We start from the raw sequence: 26,874 nt of genomic DNA, 5'->3' as shown, positions 1-26,874 counted from the left end.
CTGCTTTTCAGTTTATAGCATCCTACAGACCACCCTCTCAAAGTCAGGAATCCCACTCGGCTTTCCTGAAAACATTGGAGAACATGAAGATCTCTCCAAACACCATTATATTGGGCGACTTCAACTACCCAAACATAGACTGGGAGCATTACTCAAGCCCCAGCACCTTAGCCCAAAGGTTCCTGGAATTTATAAACTCAAATGCTATGGAACAACTAGTCACCACTCCCACAAGAGGGGAAAACATACTAGACCTGATCATTACCAACATGGGGACTCTATGCTCCATACCAGAAGTATATCTCTCATTGGTAAGATCAGACCATAAATTAATTTCACTGGATATCCACATCCCGACCCCAACCCCAGCTCAGAAAACCACAGTGAAAAACTTCTCAAAAGTGAACTTCACACTTCTCAAAACTGAAGTGGAATCCTTCAAGGCCCCAGGGCCAGTGGAAACTACAGCCCAAACTGCAGAATCCTATATAAATGCATTCTACGGACATCTCCAGGAATGCATGGATCATGCTATCCCAAACAAAATCAAGACCCAATCATCCAAAGGCAGGCGTCCAGTCTGGTGGACCCCAGACATAAATAAACTGTACAACAGTAGAAGGAAGCTACTACATGATAGAGCAAAATCCCTAAAAGGGAAGGCATCTCTGATCAGTACTAGCAAAAAATTACAATCCCTCATGAAATCCTCCAAGGCCAGCTTCAAGAGAAAAATTGCACAGGACACTAAAGATATTCATAAGGCTTTTTTCAGTTATGTTAGGAACCTGGGATGCAACTCCCAGACTTGTTCTGAGTTGATTCTAAACAACAAAAAATACACTGAACCCACAGACATCGCCAATATCCTGGCAGATAGGTTCAGTGCAAACTTCTCCACCCCCCCCCAAAAGAGCAAGTATCTATCCCGGCAGAGTGCAGCCTCCCAAACATCTCTGATGCTCAGGTGAAGGCTGCCCTCTCCAAAGCAAAAAACACTGCTTCCATGGGACCAGATGGCGTCCCAGGTTGCGTCCTACATGAACTCCAAGAAGAACTAATCCCTCAAGTAAAACTGCTGTACAATCTCATCCTCACTACAGGATATGTGCCCAAAGAATGGCGTACAGCAACAGTGGTCCCACTCCACAAAGGTGGTGCCTCTGCGGACCCTGGAAACTATCGCCCCATAAGCCTGACTAGCCTAGTCTGCAAGGCTATGTTGAGGATCATCATGGAACTCATAAACAAAGACATTGGGGACATACAGACACTAGATCCTACCCAATTTGGATTCGTCAAGGGCAGATCCTGCCTTTTGAACCTGGTCGACTTCTTCAAAAAAGTCACGAAGGCCATAGATGAAGGGAAGGTAGTCCACACAGCCTATCTGGACCTCGCAAAGGCATTTGACACAATACCCCACTCGGGCATCATAGATAAGCTATCCAGCCTAAATATAAACCCCTATGTCACAAGATCGGTTGCAAACTGGCTCAAAGACAGAACCCACAGAGTCAGAGTTGCTGGAGCCATGTCAGACTCGAAACCGGTCACAAGTGGCATCCCATAAGGTTCTATCCTGGGACCTCTCTTGTTCTGTATTTACTTTTCTGAAGTACAGGCCAACGTGGGAGGACTATGGCTCACCAAGTTCGCAGATGACTGCAAACTGGGCGCCATAATCGACTCTCCAGCTGACACAATCATCCTTCAAAAAGGTCTCGCAGAGACGGATAACTGGTGCCAGAGCCATGGTCTAAAGCTAAATGCCAAAAAGTGTATAGTCATACCCTTTGGCAAAAACAATGTGTCCACAAATTACCACATAGGTAGTAACCCATTAAGTACAGAGAAAGTAATTAGGGTTCTGGGGACCCAAGTTGATAGCAATCTCTCCTTTGACAACCACATTGCCAAAGTGGTTAGAAAGACCTTCTACATAGCCCACCTCATCATGAAAGGATTCACATCTAGATCAAGAGAGGTAATCGTGCCCCTTTATTCATCCCTCATCAGGCCCATCATAGAATACAATGCCCCCTTTGGGATGTACCTTACCCGACACCTGCAGCAATTAGAAAGACCCCAAAAGTACCTCACCAGGAGGATCAAGGGACTCAAACAGATGCCAAATGCTGCTCGGTTAAAAAAACTCCAGCTCTACTCAGTTGCATACCGCCTACTTGAGGCGATCTATGCCAGACATATAAAGCTATGTCCAACCCAGAATTAATGGACATGCTCCACCTCAGTAAATCTAAATCCCTTAGAGCCACGCGCTTGAGGGACTTGAACTTCAGCACAGAAATAAATAGAACATGCTGGAGGGACAGATTCATAACCCAGAGGCTCCCTTCGCTCTGAAATAGAATTCCAATTCATGTTAGGCAGAGCACCTCACTGACTCTCTTCAAGAAGAATATTGATGAGTGGATGGGGGATCGTAGGTTTGTCCCGGAGATTACTTCCGTGTCACTATTAGACAGAGGCACAGTAAACTAAACTTTAGAAAGGGCACAGTATACTCAAATCAAGGGGTGGCGTAAGCCAAACTCAATCGGGCTAGGCTTATAAATGCCCCAGGGCAGATAGCCTAGTATGAACCTATGAACCTATGAACCTATGAACCAGATTAAAAGGATGATCCGCTTAGGCAAACACTTTTCCACTCGCTTTATTAAAATAAAAGTTAAACGTTAACAAATTTAAATAACGCTTTTCGTCCAAATCAATGGTTGGACTTCTTCAGACAAACATCTAAATAGTAGTAGAGTCTTATTTAAATAGCTCAATTTCACGCCATGATTGTGAACTATGACATAATTTCTTAAAGTGAGACTACTGCTATTGCTACTACAATTTAGAGTACTAACAATAGTATTATAGATGTTCATTAAAATTCTATTCCTACGATTTATTATCACTGTTAAATAACTCCATTTATTTATTAAAAATAAGAAATTAAAAAAATACTTATATTATATTGTGATATTATGAAAATAATATTAAAAAATAAATGAAACATTGATAAGCTTAAAAAATTCTCATCAAATTGATTTATACCTGGAGAGCGTTCATATAAAATAAGTAAACAGTGGTGTGCAGAAATTTTAAATAAAAAACTATTATGATAAAATATTAAAAATTAAAAATGATTCTTTCAATAGACTTTTATTTAATTTTCTCTTATTACTAACGTTATTGTTGTAGAAGTAGTGATAAGAATTAGTCAGCTAATGATTATAAGATAAATATAGTGCTAATTAGTTATTCTATACTCTATATGTATCATTTCTATTATATTTGTTTTCATTTCTATTTTTATTTTATTTTATTTTGATTTTAATGTAAGTTATCTCTCTAAACTTCTTAATTTTAAGAGACACATTAATGAACATTTCTCATTTAAACCAGGGTGCATAAAGGCATTAAGCCGAATCTGCCATACTAATTCGCTTTTTTCCAGCAAGAGATTAAAAGGTCCCCCTCGAATGTCTTGCTTGATTTGATGGATTACTTTGTAACAAAAATTATGTTCAGGATGATCCATAATGTGTCTTGCTAAGGCATTATCTTCCTTATGCAAATTGATGCTTCTTAGATGTTCATACACTCTATCTCTCAGCCTTCTCTCCGTCTTGCCTATATAAAAAGACGGGCAGGCCTGACAGATTGCTACATAAACAACCCCTTTTTGAGTTGCAATTATGTTTCCCCTTAGTTTGAATTTTAGTTCCATTTATGCATACTGTTGTTCCTGCGATCATATAATGGCAGTACGAACAATTGCCACATTGCCCCATTCCTCTCAAAAAGGTCATTAAATTGGCTTTATTATTTCTTTGAAATATATCTTTAAAATTGGAACCTTTCTTCCATATGATTTTAGGTTCTGAATCTAGTTTAGATGTTAATAATTGATCTTCATTGAATATATTCCAGTTCTTCAAGATAATTTCTTTAATGTTAGCGAAGTCCAAAGAGAATCGTATTATGCAAGCCAAATTATAATTGACAGCATGTGATCGTTCCACTGTTGTGAGTTGGAGATGGGTCCCCTCTGGTGAAAAACAATTATGATATTGTTTCTTTAATATAGGTTTGAAGTAACCATTTGATCTTTTTATATTAACTTCTTCCATTATGGGGTCTAAAAATTGAATAGGGTATTGTCTATTAAGAAACATTTGTTTCAACTTCAGACATTCCAAGTCGAAATTCTCATCTCTAGTAATCATTCGTGCAGCTCGGATGAGCTGTCCTTTGACCACAGATTTTTTCTGATGTAAAGGATGTGCGCTATGAAAATGCAAAAATTTATTAGAGTAAGTCGATTTTCTGAATATATCTGCTTCATAAACCTCTTGTGATCTATTCTTGGTCAACTTTACATCCAAATATGATATAACTTCTTTATTGAATGTATAAGTGAAACGTAAAAATTCAGTATTGTTGTTAAACATCTCTACAATTTCAGCTGCCTGTTTCTCATCCCCTTGAAATATATTTATGATGTCATCTATGAATCTAGCGTAAAAAGTTATTATGCCTTTAAGGAAATCATTACTGTCAACCAGATTGTTGACAGTAACCACAGAGGACAAGTACGCACCCAACCATATGTACCCACCATCCAACGAGGCTATAGGCAGACTCTGACTTATGTCCGATAGGTTACCATACCTCCCAGACTGCTATTTTTCCCAGTAAATTGTCCTTCCTATATGGTATACTTCTCCTAGTGGTCCACAGGAATAAAGATCATGTGCATGATCTGTGTAGGGGATGCAGTTGTCACATTCCCTGTGTTGAATGCAAACACTGCGTACTCCTTGATTGTGCCAGTTTACCTTACCATAATCATTAGTGGTTGCAGATCCTAAAACCTTAGGTGGTGGCAGTTTCAAAGAGGTTGTGTGGGATAGTGAATCACTTGTAAATGCACAAATCCCAATATTCTGCCTATATATGATCTAACACTATAAGATGAAAGTCAAGTGTGCAAATACTAGCATTTGAAAATGAAACATTTAAATTGCATTCATTGCACAGATGGCCATGCAGGGGGGAATCCCTGATATTCCTGTGTAAGACCATTTTAAAAACTTGACCAGTGGCTATGAATCAAGAAGACTTACATAGAGAGAGGTCTGTATACCTGTAGATATTCTTGACCCACTAAAGCTCTGCTCCAAAATCTAGTTCTGAGTATAAACTTCCAAGTGTAAACTTTCAAAATTGCACCACATTGTTCATTCTGAAAAAAACAATTTCCCAATATTTATTGTTTATATTCTCCATGCATTCTATAATAATTTTTTATAGTTCAGATAAAACTGGTTTGCTTACTTTATACTTAAAGATAAACTATTCGAGAAATTTTGGTAAAGTATGAGTAGTAGTATTATTTAAACTTAAAAATTGTTGTTTTGCATGAAATCTAAGTCCTTGTATGAATAATCAATCATATTGAATTAAATCAAATTCAAGACATCAAGTTATTCCTATCTTTAAGGCAAATTCTATCTAATATTCTATCTATTCTATTCTATTCTAATTCTATCTTGAAGACAATCAAACTATCCTGTGAAATTATTATTGTCCCATATGGCTACTTTAGATTGATTTATACTGTCTATTACCCTTTTTGTAATACAAAAGACAAATTACTCCCAGACAATTTTTTTAAATTCACTGTGCTTGTAGATTAATTTTTAAAGGTCTTTAAAATAGTATTTACATACTGTGAGCTAGCTAGACAATAAATATTATATTGAAAGGAAATATAAAGTATAAGCCATAGTTTATTAAAAGATAAAGCCAAAATATATTTTGTGATTGTCATTGTTTTAGTTTCAAAGAAATATGCCTGCAATGTTTTCCAGTTAGCTGTGTAATTATTATCCATCCAATGGATAATTATCCTGAAATGGACTGCCCCTGAATAAGTTTCCATATCAGGTAGCTTGATGCCCCCTCTTTCCCCAAGCTCTAATGCGATAGATACAAGCTAGTAGAGATCTGTTTGGATACCTGAGGTACTTCAGAACATTTTATTAATCATTTTTTAAATTGTTTATGTTATGTATCAGACCTGTTGTTTGGACTATATAACCACATTTCTGAAGAACTACCACTTTTACTAGTTCCAATCTTTCCTCAGAATTAAAAACAAATATTTATTCCAGTTATTGTATAAATCATCTCCTTTATTTATTTTTCATAATTTGTGTCTGTACTATCCAACCAATTTTTCTTTATTCTTATATGTAGACAATCTAGTTCTTGAACATTTCAGTTAATTCTAAATTCATTTGTGAATTAGCTGACCTGGTTACTATTTAGTACACTAGCATTAGATTTTTTTTTCATTAAAGGCCATGTCTGAGATAGATTCATCTATCTTAATCAGCATTAGTCAGCATTTTCAGTGCTACCTGAAGGTTCTTATGTCAGAAAGTGTTAACATAATAGGCTGGATTCACAAAAGTTACCACAAGGTGTCCACTTTCTGAATTCAAGAACAGTACTACCACAATGCTCATGCCATCTGTTCACTAGGACAGGCTGTAGTAAGTGTGCACATAGTGTACACTTTGTGGTAACCTTTATGAATGCAGCCGAATATCATCTACAGATAAGGCAATTTTTGATTTATTATAACTATAGACCTTTATATATTTAATTGTATTATTGCTCTTACATCTTCTACCAAAGGTTCAATTGATAGTGGAATTAAAGAGATAGTATAAATCCTTGTTTGGTGTCTCAGTTTATCTCTATGTAGCTAGATAAAGTTCAATTCTAGCATATGCTGTGTTTCCCAAATATAGATGTTTTACTAATTTAATAAAATCATTTGGCAGTCTGAAAAAAATCTAGTACCTAAAATAAATATTCAGATTTAACAGAGTTGAATGCCTTCTTTACATTCAAGTTAATGAGTGATGCCTCCATTGTAGTATTATTATTAATAACATCATAAGAGTTTTTAAATTATTTTAATATTATCTTGTGTTTGTTTATAATAACATCTGTTTCATCTTAATTTATGATATGAAAAATAAATATATTAATCTACTTGTAAAACAGATACAAAAAAAATTTAACAAGTAAGATTGATCTATATGAGTAACACATAAGGTGATTTTTATTTTGCTTCAGTATAGGTGTTATATATGTATATTTCCATGAAGAATGGATTTCATTTTCTTGTATTTTAGTAATTCTTTCATATAAAAATGATGTCATTTTATCAGTAAATAATCTATATACTTTAGCTATTATGCCATCTGAATGGGGGAGTTTTTATTTGTAATCCATTAACTTTGTTAGTGAGTTAATGGATTTTTTTATAAATACAAACCACTGCTTTTTTGTAGTTTCTTGCATATATTAATTTCTAGAAAGCTATTTATATTCGAGATATTATCTGTTTGAAAAAGAAGGGCATTATTAATACTTTTATAAAAATCTCTAAATTGTGCAAGAATTGTTCTATTTCCATTTTATTTTACCATTTTTAAATCTTTAATCACCTGAATTGCATTTCTTTTTGACATAGTTTTGATTTACTTATTAAATTATGCATGTGTTTTGGTTTCATTGAATAACTAACAAATTTTAATTTCTGTAACACTAGAGATATTTTATGGAAAAGCAGTTCTTGATTTTTGTATAAAGAGTGTTGATTCAAGACAAGAATATTTTATTTCCTTTTTCATCATACATTTAGCTTTATACAAATTCTATTGTATGTCAAGCAACTCTTTATCCTAATATTTAACTTTATTTAAATCCCAGTTCAGCATTTTCCATACAAACAAGCTTTCTGGGAGTGTCCTAAATCACATGTTTTAAATATTATCTCATTTATTAATTATAAGTAAAATTTTGTATCTCACTAATTAGACATTTTTGGAATTTCTCTAGTCTTGTATTATATGCTGGTAATTAGACATTTTTGGAATTTCTCTAGTCTTGTATTATATGCTGGTTCATAGGTGACTACTTGACCAGTTGCCCCTGTGGGCCTTTTTAAGACTATCCAATTTATATTCCACAAGTGAGATTTTTAACCTTTCACTTTGTGTCTCTAAGTTAAACAGCTTAACCATTATTACAACCCCCAACTCTTGGCAATCTAATTATCATTGTTAGTTTATTCCCATAAATTGTACAATAAGTCTAAGCACATTATGGTTTGATAGAGGGAATGAGAAGATCTTGAAACTTTCAACCTTAGATATTGAATAATTTAGAATGAAAATGTTGTCAGTTCTTGACTGAGTCTGAAATGCAAATGAATAGTGGGAATGAATTAAAGAGTCAGTATCTTTTATACCACATGTAATGCTATGATTTAAATGATTATAGATTCATAGGCCCATGCTAGATGCCCTTGTGGGCCATTTTAAGTCTAGCCAATTTCCTTTTTGGTGCTTGAATTAACCTATCATGTTTGGTGTTAGGTTGTCCTTGCCCATCCGATTGTTGATAATTATATAGTACCACAGTGCAATTAAATGGGATCATACCATAGATAATTTGAGAGGACCCATGCATGAGATAAAGCATTTAGGACAGGCCTCTATACATTACAAGTAGATGGGCAGTCCTGAAAAAATTTCTATTACCCATCCATATATCCCAGTTATACTTGAATATGGACAGGTATGAGCTTTGTTTTATGTGGATGGGCAGTCTGTTCCAGAGCAGTGGCATTCTCTGCAAGATATACTTGTCTCCCAAATCATTCTGTAGCTGTTGCAGTAGAGTTTTAACTCCCTAGACTGAGTATTTCTGATGCCATTTGACTTGCTGATGTGCAATAGTAGGTCTATCAGAATCGGGTCAGAAGATGACTTGCTTGCCAGGTGCAGGTCACATCTTATCAGTATGTAGGTTACTGAATATAGTGACAGATTTGAGGTGGTTTACTTAGGACAGATTGCTTAGGCCTTGTATCCTTTCAGTAAGGTATCTCTGTGGGTGTTACAGCTGTTGAATGTGTCTGAACAGATTGATGCCAAAGTGAGAATTATACTCAATGACTGGCCTAATGATGGTTGAGTAAAGGGGACAATATAGATTATGTAGTGTAGTGGTTATTACATCTACTTCATAAACAGGAAGTCTTAGGTTCGATCCTCAGTAGAACTATTTTTTGGGTGGGAGTTGGGGATGGGTATAATGAAGGTTGGGAGTTGGTATAATGGCTAAGGTGTTTACCTCCCCGACACAATATATAGTGTTTCCTTCTCACTTTTCAAGAGAAATTGGCTAGGCTTAAACTTACTTATGAAGTTATGGCATCTCTAGATCTAGTCACAATCCCTTTGTTTATAAGCTGTGCAATATAGAAGGACTTTCTTATTACAGAGAACACATGTTGGTTGAAAGATAGTTCACTGTCCACATAAGTTCACAAATCTTGAACAACCTGATTAACTCTCAGGAGCATATTGCCAATTTGGCAGTTCCCTGGGGTAGACAACTTCACAAAGGATATGATAATGCATTTTTTGGGGATTTAGTTTCCATCCATAATTCTAGCAGCAGTTATTTGTTTAGGACAAACCTCCTGCTGGATGGCTAATTTAACTGGGGATTCAATAACTGCTCCATAGCTATTAGCTTTTACATTAGAAAAGTAGATGCAAAACAAAAGAGGTCCCGGTACCAAACACTGGGGGATTCTACTGGTGACCAGTCTCTTTGTGGAGGTAGATTCTCCTATTTTGAGCTCTTGTGTCCTATCTGTAAGACAGCAGGCAATCCACTGGGTGAGGTAGGGAGGTTATTCCCAGTTTATTTAGCTTTTCTACCATGCCTGAGTTTGGGATTATGTCAAAAGCTTTGCCCAGGTAAGTATGTGGTGTGCACTGTTTTATTACCTTCATTTATTGCTTTGGTGACCTTTTCAAGCATCCACCAGAGCTCTTGACGAATCCAACCTGAGACAGGTCTAGTGTTTGTAGATTTCCTAGGTCCTTATTGATTAGTTGCATGATAAGTCTTCCAATGACTTTGCATATGAGGCTAGTTAGACTTAGACTTACTGGTCTGCAATTGCCTGGGTCTGTGGTGGGTCCTCCATTATGCAGGGGAATGACTGTAGCTTTTCTCTACTTGTCAGAAAAAGAGCAGGAACTAGGGAATGGTCCTCTATAAGTAAAACAACAATATTTTTCAAAAGACCAAAGAGGACCAACCACTGCTTAAACTATAACACCTTTAATAAAACAAAAAAAGAGAGTAAGTGCATTCACGACTTCCCAGTCACTTCTTCAGACTCAAAAATCTCAAGTTTGAATGGTGTTAAGTCTCAGAGATGGGTTCACGGTGGGAATGAGTGTGCATCAGGGTTCAGCTCTGAGCCCACTGCTGCTCATACTGGTGAATGGCTATATTAGCAAACAGGTTGCAGGGGAGGAATCAACAAAGCTGCTGTGTGCAGATGATGTGGCAGTACAGGCAGAATCTGCAAAGGATAGGGAAATAGAATGCAAAACTGAAGACACATGGGATAGAACTGAGTACAGATAAGTTATTTGTAATGGCAGCAAATAGTAGAGTTCAGAAGAAGCTAAGAATTGAGACAGAAGGGAAAATAATGGTATGCAGCTTCAAGTAGCTGTGAGGGGTGGTGAAGAGAAAGAAAGTCTGAATAAGTAGGTCAAAGTTAGAATCAAAAGGGTTGCAGCCAACTGGCACAGAATGTCAGGTGTAGTATATGGCAGAAGAATGCCAAAGAAGCTGAAAAACAAGTTGTACAAAACAGTAGAGTAACCAGTACTACTGCATGATATAGAAACCTGGGCAGTAAAGGCAGAGCAGTTGAGCAAGCAAGAGGTTGTGGAGATGAAGTGCCTGAGATATGTGATAGGGTGCACACTATTAGACAGATGGAGTAATGAGGACATAAGCACAGAAGCAAAAGTAGCTCCAATTGCAGAAAAGGTCAAAGAGAACAGATTACAGTGGTTCAGGCATATGTGCAGAAAAGGAAATCTGGTGAAGAAGATTTACAATCTGATGAAGATGATTTAGGACAGACAGGAAGAAGGCAAGAGGAAACAAGGCCATCCAGCAAAGAAGTGTCAGGAAACTACCTAATGACTTTTTCTTCTTCCCTCAATTAACATATCTGCCTGGTATCTACCTAAACTGTCTACATAAATTACGCTCTCTGTAGTCAGTACCTATACGATTAACTGCATCTTTGTTGTAGTATGTCATGATGTTACTCTGCTTTTTTTATTATTTTAGGCATTACTACATTCCTTGTAAATAATTTAATGCTAATCAAATTTCTCATATAGTTACTTCATTTGCAAAATACTGTACTTTTGTCTTACATATATTTGTACTCTATATTTCTCTCCATTTTTGTACTGTTAAGTACCTTACAACTTGAATTGTTAGGCTTTTTTTATTTTTTAATTACTTTCCTGGAGCTTTTCTCCTCCTCTGGTCTCCGTCGAAAAAGGGCTCTCTGGGCCCAGTTGGACTAACCCGGTTAACAAATGTAAAAATAAATAAAATAAATAAGTGGATGGATTGTGCAAGAGAAGAACTGTGACAGTCAGGCAGGAGAATTGCACAGAATAGAAAGAAATGGCAATAATTGACAAGAAACCCACACTCCATGTAGAAAATGGGAGAAAGGGGATTGATGAAGATGATGATGATGATTGAAGTTTGCCAATGTATTACTTAGGAGGCAAAAAATTGTCTTGGAGAAATTTCTAAAGGTACCTTGGGTGGAAGTGATCTCTGGTTTCAGTTTTATTTCAGAGGAGACATCTTTATGGTCAGACCTGACAAGTGATGAAGATAAGCAAGGGATGGTGCAAGATGCTCCCATATTAGTAAGGATATGATTCAAGATGTTGTTCTCCCTAATTGTTCCAGAGATTTGTATTGCCAATGTCCAGGAATCTCTGTGCTTGTGCACTGGTGGTTTAGTAGGCTAGTTTAGGTTACCTAGAGACATGGTATTGGTTTAATATTCAGCGATTCCAGTTTCTGTAGATAAGCATTGTGGCTTTATTGGGTGACAGTGGGAGTTCTATTGCTAGCTAATATATATAGCATAGGAGCCTTTCTGATGGCTATTTGGACATGAAGAAGCTCTAGTGCATCATGCTACTTTACCAGCCTTGATGTAAGTCTCTACTGCAGAAAGACGGAGACACCTCCACTTTTTTGCCTCTTGTGCAGTAGCTGTCTATATCTGTGGAAAGTTTTATAGCCTTGCACAGCTGGAGTGCTCTCTACCATTTTAGCAATGTCTCAGTCACTGCACAGGCATCTACATCCTCCGAGGTGAGGAGGGCCTGTAGAAAATGGAGTTTCTTCTTTAGGCTGCTATCATTGATCAGTAAAACCTTCATATTTTCCTTTGTTTGTTTCAGTATGTTGGTAGGTTTATCAGGTTGGCCTTGCCTAAATAAGGCACTAAGGCAGTGATGGTAAACCTTTTGGGCTCAGTGTGTCAAAAATTCAGAAAATGCCTATATCTTGACTCTGCTGGTGTGTCACCCCCCCCCCACCAAACAAAAGAGAAACAATTCTTTACATATCCATTTATTTAAAAAAAAACAGTTCAATCGTGTGCTACTATGCATTATAAGAGTAAAAGAAAAATCAGTGCCTTACAATAAAGAAAATGATATGCACGCTGATAATTAGGCTTAAAATAGTGCACCAAAAATGTATCCAACTTTTAATAGTAATTTTGAATTGAACTGAAAAAAAGTTTGGAAGACATTGCATTTGATTAGATTAACATCAATTAATGACTTTTTTTGTTGCTGAGTTTTAACACATAAGTGCAGGGTCACATATTTCTTGTATTATATTTCTTCTACCATACGTATGTATTTCAGTGCACAGTTTTGTGTTAGTTTCTTATTTAACTAGTTTTTGTAACCTTTTATTTTTCTTGTTGCTGTATTTACCTTTTTTAACTTATTGCTTCTTACTTACTGTGTGTAACTTTATTATGTATTTATAAGTTGTAAATCATTATTATACTTTGTTATCTATTATCTTTTACTTCTGGAGCTTTTCTCCCCAGGTCTCCGCTGAAAAAGGGCTTTCAGCCCAGTGGGACATTACCCAGCAGGAAATGTAAATACATAAATAAATAAATATTTTTGTTCATTCAGTTTCTTTGGTAACTCGGGTATTGGTGAATGCTGGTGTGTCACCCAAAATGTTGTGGCATGTCACCTTTGACACATGTCATAGGTTCGCCATCACTGCACTATGGAGTGGACAATGTCTTTTGTCAATATTCAAAACCCTAGAGGGGACAGATGTAAATGATTCCTAGTGAAGCAATGTGATTTGTTTATCACATCCTCCTGTGTTGAAAAATATTAGACCCCCGTCCCCACTGAATGACATCAAAAACCTAATCAATTATTGAAGTTAGTTATTTTTGCTCAGATTGTGGCATCATCCTTAGGGAAAGTAGAATCCTGCTCAATGCTAGGCTCATATCTGCCTGGTTCATATACTTTTGAGAGCTTGTTTTGGTCTCTTTTCATATAATCGAGGGAGATACATCTCAAGTCACAGAAACTCACATGTTGTATGATAGAGCCATACTGGTGCTTGTTGCTCAAGGACTTGATTGCATCCATGATCTGATGGATCCTGGCACCAAACAAGCAACTAACCATCATTCTTTCATTGTTCATCCTGGTAAGAGGTAAAACAGTATGCTTTACAATAGAGTAACATATAACCAGAATGTTTGGTTGGTCCATGATTTTGGGACTCCTTCTGCTGCGTGAGGTGGTAGGTTTAACTTGCTGAGTATGCTTTGTGCCTTGTTCCTGTGTTGCATTTTGGAGATCTCTGAGGTTTAGGCAAGTTAATCTTTAGAACCTCAGCATATGATGGATTATGTGTATTGTGATTGCCTTTATGAGGGGTGGTGGTGGTGCACTGCTGACGATTGTGAGATTGTTGCCTCTGATGTCATTATATATGTTTCTCTCACACACTGTGTTATGCTGTTTGAGTAGTATATGATTATTAGACAACATGAGACAATTCTTACACTTTCTCAAGATTTCCATCTCAATCAGGCTGGCTACAGAAGTTGTGAGGAAGTGCTGATCCATGGTTTTGATAGGGATGACTCATGGGAGGTGGCAGGGATGACTATAACTGCTTGGAGTTCAGTTGTTTAGAATAATGTTTGGGTGGACTTACTACTAAAGCACAAGAAAATGCCTAGTTATTTGGTCAGGGGTGTAGTGCATCTCAGTGTGTGTTTATTTGTGCTTTGTGCTAGTTATTTGAGCCTCAGACATAGATTTCTAAGCTTGTATAGATTTTGCAGGTGTCATATAGGGAAAAAAGCTCTTGCACAGGCGATCCACTATAGAGTAAGTCCAACAGTAGCAGTGCATTGAGTGCAGCTCAGTGCAGCTTTTTTCTTCACTTTATGATGAAAAGCTAGTTTTACAATTCAGAGCTTTCTGTACTTCTAAAAGTGTTGAATAAAAAAACCTGGGTGGGCATAGTTCTTCGCTTGCTACAGCAAACTAGCTAGAGAGGGAGCCAATGGCCCCAGGTAGGTTAAAAGTCCTGAAACTTTGTGGGGGGGTCAGGGAAAAGCTGTAAATAGGGTACAATCAGGAACAGCAGCAAGACAAATACTTAATATATAAGTGGGAACTGGAGAAGACACAAGAACAGGGCAAAATTAGCAAATATAAAGGCACTGATGCAACTTTAAGTAGCAAAATGACAAGCAGAATATAGGATTCTAGCAGCAAAACTGGCATGTAACGATCTGTAGAAGCACAAATTTTGCACCAAAATTATAATACGGCACTGTTGCAATCCAGACTTTAGTCTAGGGCATCTGACTGGACAGAGATTTACCAATAACATTGTTTATGGAAAAATGAAGTAATAAACGACTAAGTGAGGCTCCAATTCTGCAGTAGTTTACAATTCTTCCACAACTGCAAATGATGCTGCAAGACTAAGGTCCCAGACCAAATTCAAAATATAAACATCTAACTTTAACAAGTAATTCTACTTATACAGATAGAGGTACAGTTTCATGCATAAACAAGGCTCTTATCTTGCAGTAATTCGCAGTTCAACCACAACTGCAAATGAAGCTAGAAGACTAAGATCCCAAAACAAGTTAAAAATGCAAACATATAACCTTTTTTTCTAAAACATAGAAAAATGCAGAAAAATATAAAAAACTATATCACCATACAGGTCAATATAAGTGGAATTGAAAATGTTTAAGCAGAATTGAAACAAAAACATTTAAGTCAAATTTTATTTTTATTTATTTATTTAACATTTGTTTGCCAGGATAGTCCAACTGAACAACAAGTGTCTGCTTTCAGTGGAGTCCTGGGGACAAAAACTCCAAAAGTTTACAGAGAGAAGAAAAATTTACAAGAGAGACATTGCAGAGTAGTAGCATACAGATGGTAGACTTTACAGCTGTTAGTATACAATAAGAGGATATTCCCTCTTTTGGTTAAAAATACAAGTGTACAGAATATACAATAAGAGTAGATAACCTGGTAGAGCATTGCAAGATATTTCACAATTGAAAAAGAGTATATAAATGTTTAAATTTTCCATATATACATTCAAGCAAATATACATGCAATGCATACACATACATACACACAGATACATACACACACACACTACATATATATATATATATATATATATATATATATATATATATATATATATATATATATATATATATATATATACACACACACACACACATACACACACGCACACATACATACATATACACAAACACACACACATATATATGTACATGCATACATATATACACACACACACACACACACACACACACACACACACACACACACACACACACACACACACATGTACATACACTCATATATAGGTTATTGCTCACACGTGGATAGGTATAGTTAGATGGTGTTGTTTGTAATTCTTTAATGTTTTGGCTAATGCTAAAATTATTGGTTCTCTTAGTGTACCAGGTTTGTCTTTATGAAAAATCCAGTTAAAATATTCACCTAAGACTGAACCCCCCCATTCATGTTATTAAAATGATTTCTAAATATTTCATAGACTTAATAGCTCCTTAAATTGTATCTGATAAACATTAGCTAGTAATAATAACTTGTTAACCAAATTCAGTAATTACTATTGTAAACATTCATTTACTATATTTATATTTAAATAAAACTGTTGGCATTATTATACATTTCTTCTATATAATGGCCACTACCCATTATTTTACCCTTATAAGATAATTGACTTAACATTTCATATTGGTGTAAATTGAATTTCTTGTCATCTGACTTATTAATATGAGTGTATTGTAAAAAAGTATGGTTTATATACATTTACTAACCTCATAGTCATACCACTTTATTGATTACAGTTTAGGCCACTAACATTTAAAGACATTTTTTTAATCCATCCTGATGTATGGATTTGTACTATCCATATTTTATTGATCATGCATATATTTATTTATTTGATAGTTATTCATTTTTCTTTATTTATTTTACACCAATGTCCATTTTTCTAATAACTAGAGATCCTCTCATCTATTATCATTATTTATTATATAAACGTATTGCATTTTATGTAACCTAAGAAGAGACCCATTTAGATTAACACATAAAGTGTTATATTATAGTAAACAACAGTTTCTCTTCTGTATTCAGTTATTAACATCATTCAATCTATGGTTTGTGTACATCTAGTCTTTTAGTTATTAAAATATATACCTGTTATTCACACATCACTGTTTTATCACTTATCAGTTAGATCAAGCTTGGAATTCAACCAAGCAGACCGATGCAAGTTAATTCATGTGCAAGTTATGAGACCGCAAGCATTTATATAGAAAAAGAATGGAATAAGTTTAACAAAAGTTTAACAAAACACCAGCATATATAGGAATAATTATAATTATGTTTTCCCATCTATTTTTTTAATGAGTGCCTTCACACCCACTGATTCTACATACATACACACATATGTATATACATATATGCATATATTCTCATGTATGTCTAAAGATATATGTATATATACATGTACACACACACACACACACACACACACATATATATATATATATATATATATATATATATATATATATATATATATATATATATATATATATATATCTGTGGGTCCCATTCAGAAGATCGACTTAACAGAAAGTTGAAGTTCCTATGGTTGAGACTATATCAGCAACTTTCCAAAATGTCAATGCTTTTGAATGGAGATCGCGGTACTGTAGGGATCGGGAACTTACCCTTTTACCACTGTAATGCAATCTTGGAGTTGGCATATATATTATGCATGGGGGGGTGCAGGGTGGCTTGCCCTACCGCAAAAATGTAAATTTTTGTTGATTTCCATCATTTGACTTTTGGGAAAGTGAGTCTTGCAGTCTTGATCATATGAACTTTGACTTTCTATTGAGATGATCTTCTGAATGGACTTCATAGATGTGTGTGTGTGTGTGTGTGTGTGTGTGTGTGTGTGTGTGTGTGTGTGTGTGTGTGTGTATGTGTGTGCGTGCGCGCGTGCGCGCACACGTGCGCATGCACACTTATTTATTTATACTTGTATATTTATTGTTTGTATTTGGAGTTTTAAGTTTTTCTAGAGCTGTATTACTTTATTGATTGTTATAGGTAGGATTTTTATTGGTTTATTTACCCAATAAATACAGAATGTGTGCTGAGGAGACCGGGTGATGGAGGATAGCAGTGAGTGACCAACACTGGCTTGCCCATCCTGGGAGTGGGGGCAGCCAAGGCTCACTGCAATAGCAGCTCTTTTTATTGTGTTCTTAGATGTAGCATGCAGTAGGGTGACCTACAATTTTTTAATACTGTAGCCACCTTGTGCACTATTATAGCCTAACATTTATTCTGTTATAATTGCTTTAATTTATACTAGACACCTTCGTTTTTTGTTAAATGTGTCCCAGTCCAATAGCCATTTCCAGCAGAGGACTGGATAAATAACTAGCACTCATAACGTCTGAGCTGCTGACGTTTTAAAATATATTCTATTTGGATATTACTTTTTGAGCCAAACCACAATCTGTAGAATAATCAGGCATTTTGCTGGTAGGACATTGATACATGTTATACTCAGTTATGGTCATAACCATGCTCCCAAACAAGTAACAGCTGAGGAACTGTTCACTAGCAAGAAAAAAAAAAGATTGAAGTAGTTGATTGTATCTATGTGTGTGTGAAGGATCTATGTGTGTTGTGGGGGGACAACATCTTTACTAAATATGCCTGAGATTTGACACTTCAATGCATCTGTGACATACTTTGCTACATAGGTCCCATAGAGAATGGCAGTTTGTAGGTCAATGAAGGAAGCACAGATACGTAGTCAGTCAGCTGTCACTTGTGGACATGTTCCTATCAGCAGCTGATATGGCAATAAATCTGTATGTGTGAGGGGTGGTCTCCCTACTCTACTGTCATGTAAGAGAAAAATTTCATATTTCCACTCTGTTTTGTCATGACAATGGGGGGGCTTATTAGAGTGATATTTCAATGCAGGAGTCTGTTGCAGGATATGCTGTCACTGGAACTTGTTGATGGCATTGTGTTGAGAATTGACAGATGTGGTTGTAGCAGTGTGTTTGTATCTACTGCAGTGAATGCTGAGATATACCTTTGCATACTTATAAGTTTTTGCACTCTTATGTGGAATATATGCTGATCATATCAACACCTCTTGATCTTAGGGTGCTGGATTGCTGTAAATCATGCTGGAGGTCCCTGGCTGTATCTCCATGCATACTGGTCCCACTTCCACAGTAAACTACTTGGTTCATGGTTTTGTGAATAGCATACAACACTGTGGATCCTCATTTGTATACCAACTCTGTACCTAGAGTCCAGGTACTCAATTAGATATGCTGCATTTCCATTGTGTATGTCCCTTTAAGAATATCACAGGATTCTGGTACACATGTAGAACCTCGCACCAGCCCAGTGGGACTGTGTATCATTGCTATGAAAACAGCTCCTTGTCTTTTACCATACCTATAATATAAACCTAAATTATCTGAAAACCCATGTTTTATCATATAACTTTTATAGTTTTAGAACATGTAAAGATGTCAGTCTTGGTTGCTAAATTACCTTTGAGATAAGGGTCTGTACAGGGTTGCAAAATATACAAGCCATTTTAGCTGATAATTAAAGTAATACACTACACATTGTTTCATTCCTGCCTTTTCCCTTTCTTCCAGTTTCAGTGCATACATTTTATTTCAAATCCACACCCTGTTTCTTATGTTATCAAAGAGTCCTAAAACGTTAACATTATTTAAGGTATTAAATGGGCATACGTTGCTAAAATTCTCCACTTCTTTCCATTTTTTTCAATCTATACATGGGGTTCTGTCTATAGCAGGGCTACGTTAAGAAGTAACTTGCTGAGCAAGTTTTTTTTTTTTTTTAACAAAATGTTTACCCCAAGTATTCTTTGGCCCAATGGTCCCAGTAAGCATTACAGTGTAAACAGCATTCAGGCCTTAATTTTTCCCAAAGTACTAAATTTCTTAGCATCTTATAGTCAAATAATATCACTGGTAAGCTAATTCAGCCATTCAGCAATAGCCCCCTGTCTGCTCACATCCTTCATGCTGTTTACATTAAATAAAGTGCTTCACTTTACCTTCCCCTTTTTATGTTTCTCTTTCCTTTCTCTCTTACTTCTTACATCATTGGAACTACCTGTGTCATACCTACTACCCCATCATTGTATCTTCAGACTCTTCATCTACAACTAACAATATATTTAAGGTTTCAATCTCTATAGTATTTTCTAAACCACTAATGTTGAGATTCTCTGCTTCTTCTTGTGTTTGTACTATAATTCTATCCGTTACTTGTTCTACTATAATTTTTGCTTCCACAACCAAATTTTTCCTTGGACAAGCCACCCAAAATGGTCCTCAGACCAATGTCTCATACAGTTTTTTTACACAATTATCTTTGGTATGTCACACTTCTCCATCCATCCACATCTAAAACAATGTTGGCCAGTACTGTAGCCTATGAACATATGCATTATTCTTTACTGATCTAATTTTTTATCATGTTTTAAAGTTTTGTTTCCAAAAGAAAGTTCAGGTGTGCATTCCCAACTTCAGTCCATAAATTAATTTTGTTCTTCACATGAACAAAATTAGAAACAACACTACAAATTTATCTTAGTTCATTTGAGATACTCTGTACCACCAAATAAATATTTCTATAAGAAATCTGCATACCACTCTTTCTGTTCAAATGTAAATCATACAATGCAAAATTATTCCAGTGTGTCCTGCATTTTTTTTTCAAATTCAGTGCAGATTTGAATAAGAGTGTCTTCAGTTTCCAAACTAGAGTCATATAGAGATTCATTCTAAAAATACAATAGAGCTCTAACCTGCTGTATTGGTATTCCAAAAGGCAAAAATCACGTTTCCAAAGTTACTAAATATTCATGGGGATTCCCAGTCTTATCAACAGTCTGAATCTCAATGGAAAAAAAAAATCTCTGGTCCAAAGATAAGGCATTTCTCATTTGTTGAAGCTACTGAACATCTAACAACCTCTTCACATGTCTGTGGTCTTCATATGTCACTTGCAAACTCCCCGGTATTCCTAATCTCATTATATGTCACATTTGCATTTTCCCAGATGTCTGAAGCTGAATTTGAAGTCATAGCAGTGCTTTGAACAAGCAAAGTATCAGAATCATCCTCCAAATTGTGCCCAGTAAAGCTTCACTGTGTCTGTTAGAAACATCAGCTTATAATGTATCCATCTTTAAAGTTTATCATTGGATGTGTTTCGCCTTGTAAAGATATCACTATTACTGCATTTTCTTCTACTCATATCTTTGCTGTTGCCAAGTTGGACTTTATGCTCCATTGGAAATTAAGTGAGAGTCCCCTCTGATACCAAGCAGAAGAATTTCCTCAGTGTTCTGGCCAGTCTTCCCCAAGTCAATATGAATACCACCCTGGGGATCTCCCCTCACTGCTAGGTAGTGATGAACTGTGTCCAGTGAGAGTGCAGGTACTTACCTGTCTTCTTATCTTGTTACTGTATTAACCACATGCTTTTCCCTATCCTACAAATATAAACAGAATGTATTAACTGATGAACAGATATTCAAATTGTTACTGATAAAGACATATTTAAAATGCTTAGGAAGTTCGTTTATTTTAAAAGCGCTTACCTGAAAAGGTATGATCTGACTAAAAAGCTAAACTGTAAAAGAGAAAGACTGTTAGCCTTATCAAAGAATAAATGTTTATTTGAAAGTAAATGCAGTCACCCTGCAGAGACTGCTTTCTTATTACTTGTTTGTCTTTTCGGCTTTTTCCCGGTTAGGGGTCGCCACAGTGGAACTCCGATCTGCTAAAGATTGGCAGTAGATTTTTTTATGGTGCTGTGTTGCCAGCCTGGCGGCCAACCTTCAGCGAAGGCACACCCATTCACGCATGTCTTTCGGAGGCTACTCGACCGCGTGGAGGACAAGCAGACTCCACACAGAAGGCACTCCAGCTGAGAATCGAACAGGAAAACTCTTGCTGTAAGGCAACAATGCTACCGCTGCACCACCATGGCTATAACCGATATCTAATTACTAAGAACAAGAATAAAAAAAAAACTCTTAAGCAGCTTAAATATCCAGAATTAAAAAAAATGCTTCTGTGGTTCCCCTCCCTACCTGACTGAGGTGGCAGAGGTTTTTTTTCCACTCCATTTTCAGCAGTAGGACTGGGTCAACTGAATGCAAGATGACAGGTGACAGCACAGTTGTGAGAGGCTGTGTTTCAGGGTTACAGGTTAAGCCAATGAAAAGGATACAGAAAAAAAAATTGAAAGATGAATACATAAGTGAAGAAGAAAAAGGAGAAGCAGGAGGAAGAGCTGCAGAAAAATAAGAAGAGGAAAAAGAGAAGGAAGAGAGCCCTGTGGAAAAAACATAATTAGTCGACTGGCTGGGGGTCCATTAAATGGACAAAACTAAATAAAGGAGTGAAGAACAGAAGGAAAAAGTGGACCGTCTTACTGTCTCCTACCCCACAATTACCAAAAGATATAAAGCTACCCTGGTAAACAGAAACAGATTAAATCAATGCATGTATTACCACACCAATAATGCCAAAGGAACTGCAGGGCACCCAAAAATTGCATTAAGAACCACAAAAAACACTCACAGAGTGGACATGTTGTTCAACATAAAAACAATTTTTATGTTCACTCTAAACCAGTTTAGTCTCTTTTGTTAGAACCAAAGACCATCTTCAGAACCATTCTAGAAAAATAAGCTATGAAATATCCCCTTCCAGATGCCACATCCAAGGCCTTTTCTCCAGCATAAAGGCAATCCTTCAGTACCTCTAAAGCAATGGAATGCACCAAGACTTCCTTTAGTGGAAAAGAAAACAGTCATTTATGAGAATCTCTCTGCTCCAATGTAGGGAACCTTGTGGTTCTTTGATACTAGGACTTCTGCCAGTGAATAAGGACCTTGTACTGGACACTTATCTCACAGCTGAATGCTCTAGCAGTGGACAGGCTCTCATCAACAACATGCATCAAACACAAGTAGCTGAAACTCCTCCAGACTCCCAGATGATTTCTGAAGCTTCACCCTCTCCCTGCTCCATTTTAGCAATGTGTGCTAACCCTAACCCTGACCCTAACCCTAACCCTAAGGAGAAGCTTACATTACAAAATCCCATTTCATAACCTATCACAGCATAGTACTCACCAAGCACATACAAATAGACACAGACATTTCACCTCTCTCCTAACAATCATATTCATAAACACACACACTAAATCTATCCCGTTACCTTACCTTAAAACACTCACATACACACAAAAATTACATTAATCCCCTTATCTAACCCTTACCTTAACCCTAAAACACGGGCATTCACACACAAACTCTCAAAACAACAACTTACCTTTGCCAATCAACCAGAACTCAAACAAGACAGACTTTGCCCTTTCACTCAAAACCAGCAGTAGTCAACTTTAGTCACATAAATGTTATTCAACCAATTTAACTATAATCATATATAGATAGACAGTCAGATAGATAGATAAATAGACAGATAGATAGATAGATAGATAGATAGATAGATAGATAGATAGATAGACAGAGGTATGCATGCAGAGTAAATGGATGAATGATGTTTGATCAATGTATTTGTATTTTAGTTGACTACTAAATGTTATGAAACACACTTACTCATTCTGATAATTCATTGTTTTGTGAATCAGCTAAAAGGAATCAATATTTTGATAGAGGAGTATGCGTGACTCTGTGTTTAAGAATATAAAACATATATACACACACACACACATGCATAATAATGCCAATATCCCTAGTCATACGTAGCCAAGTTCATTCACCAACCTTCATTCCACCAAAGCACTTTTCTTCTGCTGATTCTAATTCATAAGCAGTAGTTCATGTTATCCAACTCCATTCCTTAAGTTTTGAAAATGAGTCATGCTGGAATTTAAAATGCATTGCAAATGTGGATCACACAGGAATACCATTTCCCTTTCTAGCTATTAGCTGCATAGTTAACAGGCTTTTGTGTTTTTATAAACAAGCTTATGTAGCTATTGACAGAAATTCTCCAGTCTTATGCTACTGTTGGATACAAAGCAGAATATTTCCTGTCATAAGCACAAGTTATTCCGTTAACATATTTATGATATTGCCAGTCAAGACACAAACTACTTACAGCCCCCGAAGAATGAGTGGGACTTGCCATGACAAAACTCCTTTCTGTTGCCGAACTAAAAACAGAACTGGATACTGCAGATCAGAAGAAGATGTGCTAACGTACACTCGAACTGCATCCACCTTATGAAAAGAAAGCCATTATTAATGTGGAACTTTGCACTGCAATCTGTTAACAAGTGCATCATAACTACCTGGCATGCAGCTACAATGAGTGAGTCTAATAGCATCAACTAACTTACTTACTTCCAACACACTGTGCCTATATGAAGGAATGCATGATAATAAATATCATAAATGGTGATGTCTTTAACAAGATTTTACCATCTGATAGGCCTACTGAAAAACATGATTATTGACTACATTATAACTTAATATTGGTTTTAGTTCACCAGTCAGAATGTACTGTATGTGCAATTTACTATATTTATTTTCATCAGCTAGTGATTTAATTACATGCATATATGTATGTGTGCATGTATATGTTTATATATATATATATATATATATATATATATATATATATATATATATATATATATATATATATATATATATATATATATATATATATATATATATAATATATATAGATATATATAGAGAGAAAAAATATACACATATACATATATATTTACAGTGTATGACTCTACCTAAGCTGGATATTTCTGACATATTTTACTGAATGGTTTGTCGTTGTGACTGTTTTATCATTTGGTAAATATATATATATAGATATAGATATATAGATAATATAGTTAGATTTTATATATATATATATATATATATATATATATATATATATATATATATATATTATATATATGTATATATATATATATATATATATATATATATATATATATATATATATATAAAACTCTCTTGGAGCACGTATGAAGAGAAAATAATAAATATAGTCAAAAAACTTCAAAAAGGCTGTATAAAATAAACAAAATCTTATAACACAGGACAAAATACCCAGGAGCCGGTACTTAGTGCTTTCATCCTTTATTAAATGATAAGGACTATGCACACACACACGCACACACACACACACACACACACACACACACACACACACACACACAAACACACACATACACACTTATATATGTATATATATATATATATATATATATATATGTATATATATATATATATATATATATATATATATGTATGTATATATATATATATATATATATATATATATATATATATATATATATATATATATATATATATATGTATGTATATATATATATATATATATATATATATATATGTAGGTGTACTTTGGTTGAAAACACATTTGGTAGAAACTGACTTCACTTAGCCCTCTTGACTGAAAGCTCACTTCACTGAAAACTCATTTGGTTGAAACTCATTTCGTTGAAAGTTATATATGGCCTTTACCCCACTGTAGTAATAAAACTACAGCCATTAACACTGAAATAACTACCACATTATTACTATCTTCTCTAATAATTTTTCTAGGTTTACTGCTGCAATCACTGCAAAATAGAGGTTAAATGAAAACAATCAAATTGTATATGAGATATCTGCAATATCACCTGCTGCTAAAAGAAAACATATTATATCACTATATCCAGACTCCATTTGAACAGTTTTCTTAGTAAAGATATCTGAACATTTTCCAGCTTAACTGCATGTTTTAACACCTTTAAGACACCGTTTTTGTTTTTTCTCTTAGGAAAACTGCTGAGGTTATATCAACATTTAGGGTGGTACCTACAAAGAGCCCATGACTTACAGATCTATAAGTGTACATACATACAGCATTTTCATACGGAGAGCTAATTGTTCCAATGGTGCGATTCTCAACAAATGAAATATTGCCTATTGTCAAAATACTCATATACCCCTGTCGTAAATGTCTATGCATTGACTCCTCTTTTAAGTATAGTTGGCAAACCATTTTGAAAAGGGATAACTTTCTCAGCAAATTAGTTCACCCTGCTTATTAGCTTGTTTTGCATTTTCCCCAATTAGGCTCCACTTTGAGCTTCTTTAGAAGAGTGTTGCCTGTTGCTAGTGTTAAGCAGTCACATAAATGTTGATCTCTTGAAAGTCTTATAAGTTAGTATAATGCCTGCTTTAACTCTTATTGAGGAAAATCATTTAAATACCTATCTGAACCAGTTTTGAAAGATAGTCCATTGTTGTAATCCAATTATTTTCTTCATCTACCTTTTCTTTATTCTTTTTAATTTCTCCAAATCTTTTGGGTTTCTAATACCATGACGGGAATGAGCCCCATTCCTAAGTCAAAGTATGATTAAAGTTCATGAAATTAGTATTGTTTCAATCTTTGATGTCAGCCAGAAGTGCTGTTTGCAGCACCCACAATGTGCCCAGTAATGACTCCTTCTGCAGTTTGTACAGGGTTGCATGTGTCGGTAACATATCTAAATACGATTGTAGATTATTTCTTATAAGACCTGTTGCTCCTGCTATTATTGGAACTGCCTGGATGTCTTTCTTCCACATTGCTCTCATTTCTGCATGCAAATCCTGATATTTTATGACTTTGTATCTCTCTATACACAAGACACTGTAGTCACTGGGTGTAGCAATTTCAATGATTGATGCTACATCTGTCTTCTTTTCATGAAGCACTATATCTGGTTTTCTTGCATCTATCTTTTGAACTGTTGGTAATGGGTGATCCCATGTGATATAAACTTCATTGTTTTCTATGATGCTTTGTGGCTCATGTTTCCAGTGCTTTTCAGCTACTTCAATATTATAATGTTGGCACAATCCCCAGTGTAACAGTCTTGCCACATTATTATGCCTTTCATTATACAATCCACCTGCCATTACTATGTTACAACCAGCAACAAGGTGTGCAACTGTCTCCAATTCTGTATTACAAAACCTACATTTGTCTGTTTCTTCCACATGTTCAATGGACTTTGTAAACCAATGTGTACATAGCCCACTATCTTGGGCTGACAATATTAACCTTTCATCTTTTGGTTTGAATTTGCCTCTCATTAACCATTC

At 35.6% G+C, this 26,874-nt stretch overlaps 1 protein-coding gene across 1 annotated transcript in view; it reads right to left on the bottom strand.

Annotated features, from left to right (window-relative positions):
* SIDT1 (SID1 transmembrane family member 1) overlaps window positions 1–26,874 on the bottom strand; it is an 853,551-nt gene that overhangs the window by 730,427 nt on the left and 96,250 nt on the right. The window contains exon 2 of the mRNA XM_044073143.1: window positions 23,843–23,964. Coding sequence (XP_043929078.1) covers window positions 23,843–23,964 — 122 coding nt within the window. The remainder of the gene's footprint in view (window positions 1–23,842; window positions 23,965–26,874) is intronic.

Source organism: Protopterus annectens, chromosome 5.part1 (genome assembly GCF_019279795.1).
Source record: "Protopterus annectens isolate FY-2018-M chromosome 5.part1, PAN1.0, whole genome shotgun sequence".
In the NCBI taxonomy this organism is placed as follows: domain Eukaryota; kingdom Metazoa; phylum Chordata; order Ceratodontiformes; family Protopteridae; genus Protopterus; species Protopterus annectens.
This window is presented reverse-complemented; position numbering and strand designations above follow the sequence as displayed.